Here is a 736-nt window from a genome sequence, read left to right as displayed (position 1 = left end):
GCATACATATAGGTGTTGAGTTGTATTTTATTGATGACTTACTCCACTTGCTAACGTTCAAGAGTAAGATGGGCAAAAGCCCAAGTCGATAGATGGAAATGGAATCAAGTGGAAACCGGCAGTTGATTGGTGTCTTCCCGTCCCCTCCTGTCCCAGGCAAGCAAAGGCGGCCTTCCAGACTTGGCTGTTTTATTCCACAATCAGAGGGGTTGTGTAGAGGGAATGCCGGATTCCAAAAGTGGATGCAGGCGCCTGGGGCTTGATCAGTGTCACCTGGAAGGGCAAAAAGGAAAGGCAGATCAGCAAGGGCCCTTCTCTTCTCTGCTGCCCTCCCTTCCTCTGCTCGGAGGTGGCACGAGGGCAGGGAGCAGGCCTGCTCTCCGGCACTTGGTCCCTGCGGCCAGAAGCTCTTTGGCCGGTGGAAGCCTCGGGGAAAGGGGAGAGGCATGAAGGCTGTGCTTGTGAAGCAGAGGGGACGAGCTAAGCAGCTAGCTGCCTTACCCGGCCTACGCTGTAGTCTGCCGGCCCGGGCTTCGCTGCTTTGCCCTCTGCAGGTTTTGGTCGGGCCGCCATGGTGTACGCGGGCGCCCTGGTCTTGTAGGCATCCACAGCGACTTTGGGCAACGCCGCAGGACCCGGAGTCTGCAAGAGAGTCATGGGCGCACGGGGCTGGGATCACATTCAAGGCTCTCTCTTTCCCTGGAAGCCTGCGTTAAGCAAAGGCGCTTGGGGCTCG

At 57.7% G+C, this 736-nt stretch overlaps 1 protein-coding gene across 1 annotated transcript; it reads right to left on the bottom strand.

The window, feature by feature from the left end:
* Nucleotides 1-30: 30 nt before the first annotated feature.
* LOC104916063 (outer dense fiber protein 3-like) lies at nt 31-718 on the bottom strand. The gene is made up of 2 exons (XM_010727031.3): nt 502-718; nt 31-273 (listed from the first exon to the last, which is right to left on the bottom strand). Exons 1-2 carry the CDS (start codon nt 655-657, stop codon nt 190-192), a joined length of 240 nt encoding a protein of 79 aa, XP_010725333.1. The 5' UTR covers nt 658-718; the 3' UTR covers nt 31-189.
* Between the last annotated feature and the right edge of the window lie 18 nt (nt 719-736).

Source organism: Meleagris gallopavo, unplaced genomic scaffold (assembly GCF_000146605.3).
Source record: "Meleagris gallopavo isolate NT-WF06-2002-E0010 breed Aviagen turkey brand Nicholas breeding stock unplaced genomic scaffold, Turkey_5.1 ChrUn_random_7180001867941, whole genome shotgun sequence".
NCBI classification, from domain to species: Eukaryota; Metazoa; Chordata; class Aves; order Galliformes; family Phasianidae; genus Meleagris; species Meleagris gallopavo.
Note: the sequence above shows the minus strand (reverse complement) of the source record. Positions and strands in the feature narration are given on the sequence as shown.

Coding starts and splice junctions, on each gene's coding strand:
- LOC104916063 (XM_010727031.3), bottom strand. CDS start 657: ATGACTCTCTTGCAGACTCCGGGTCCTGCGGCGTTGCCCAAAGTCGCT. Junction 274..501: donor CAGACTACAGCGTAGGCCGG/GTAAGGCAGCTA, acceptor TTGCCCTTCCAG/GTGACACTGATCAAGCCCCA.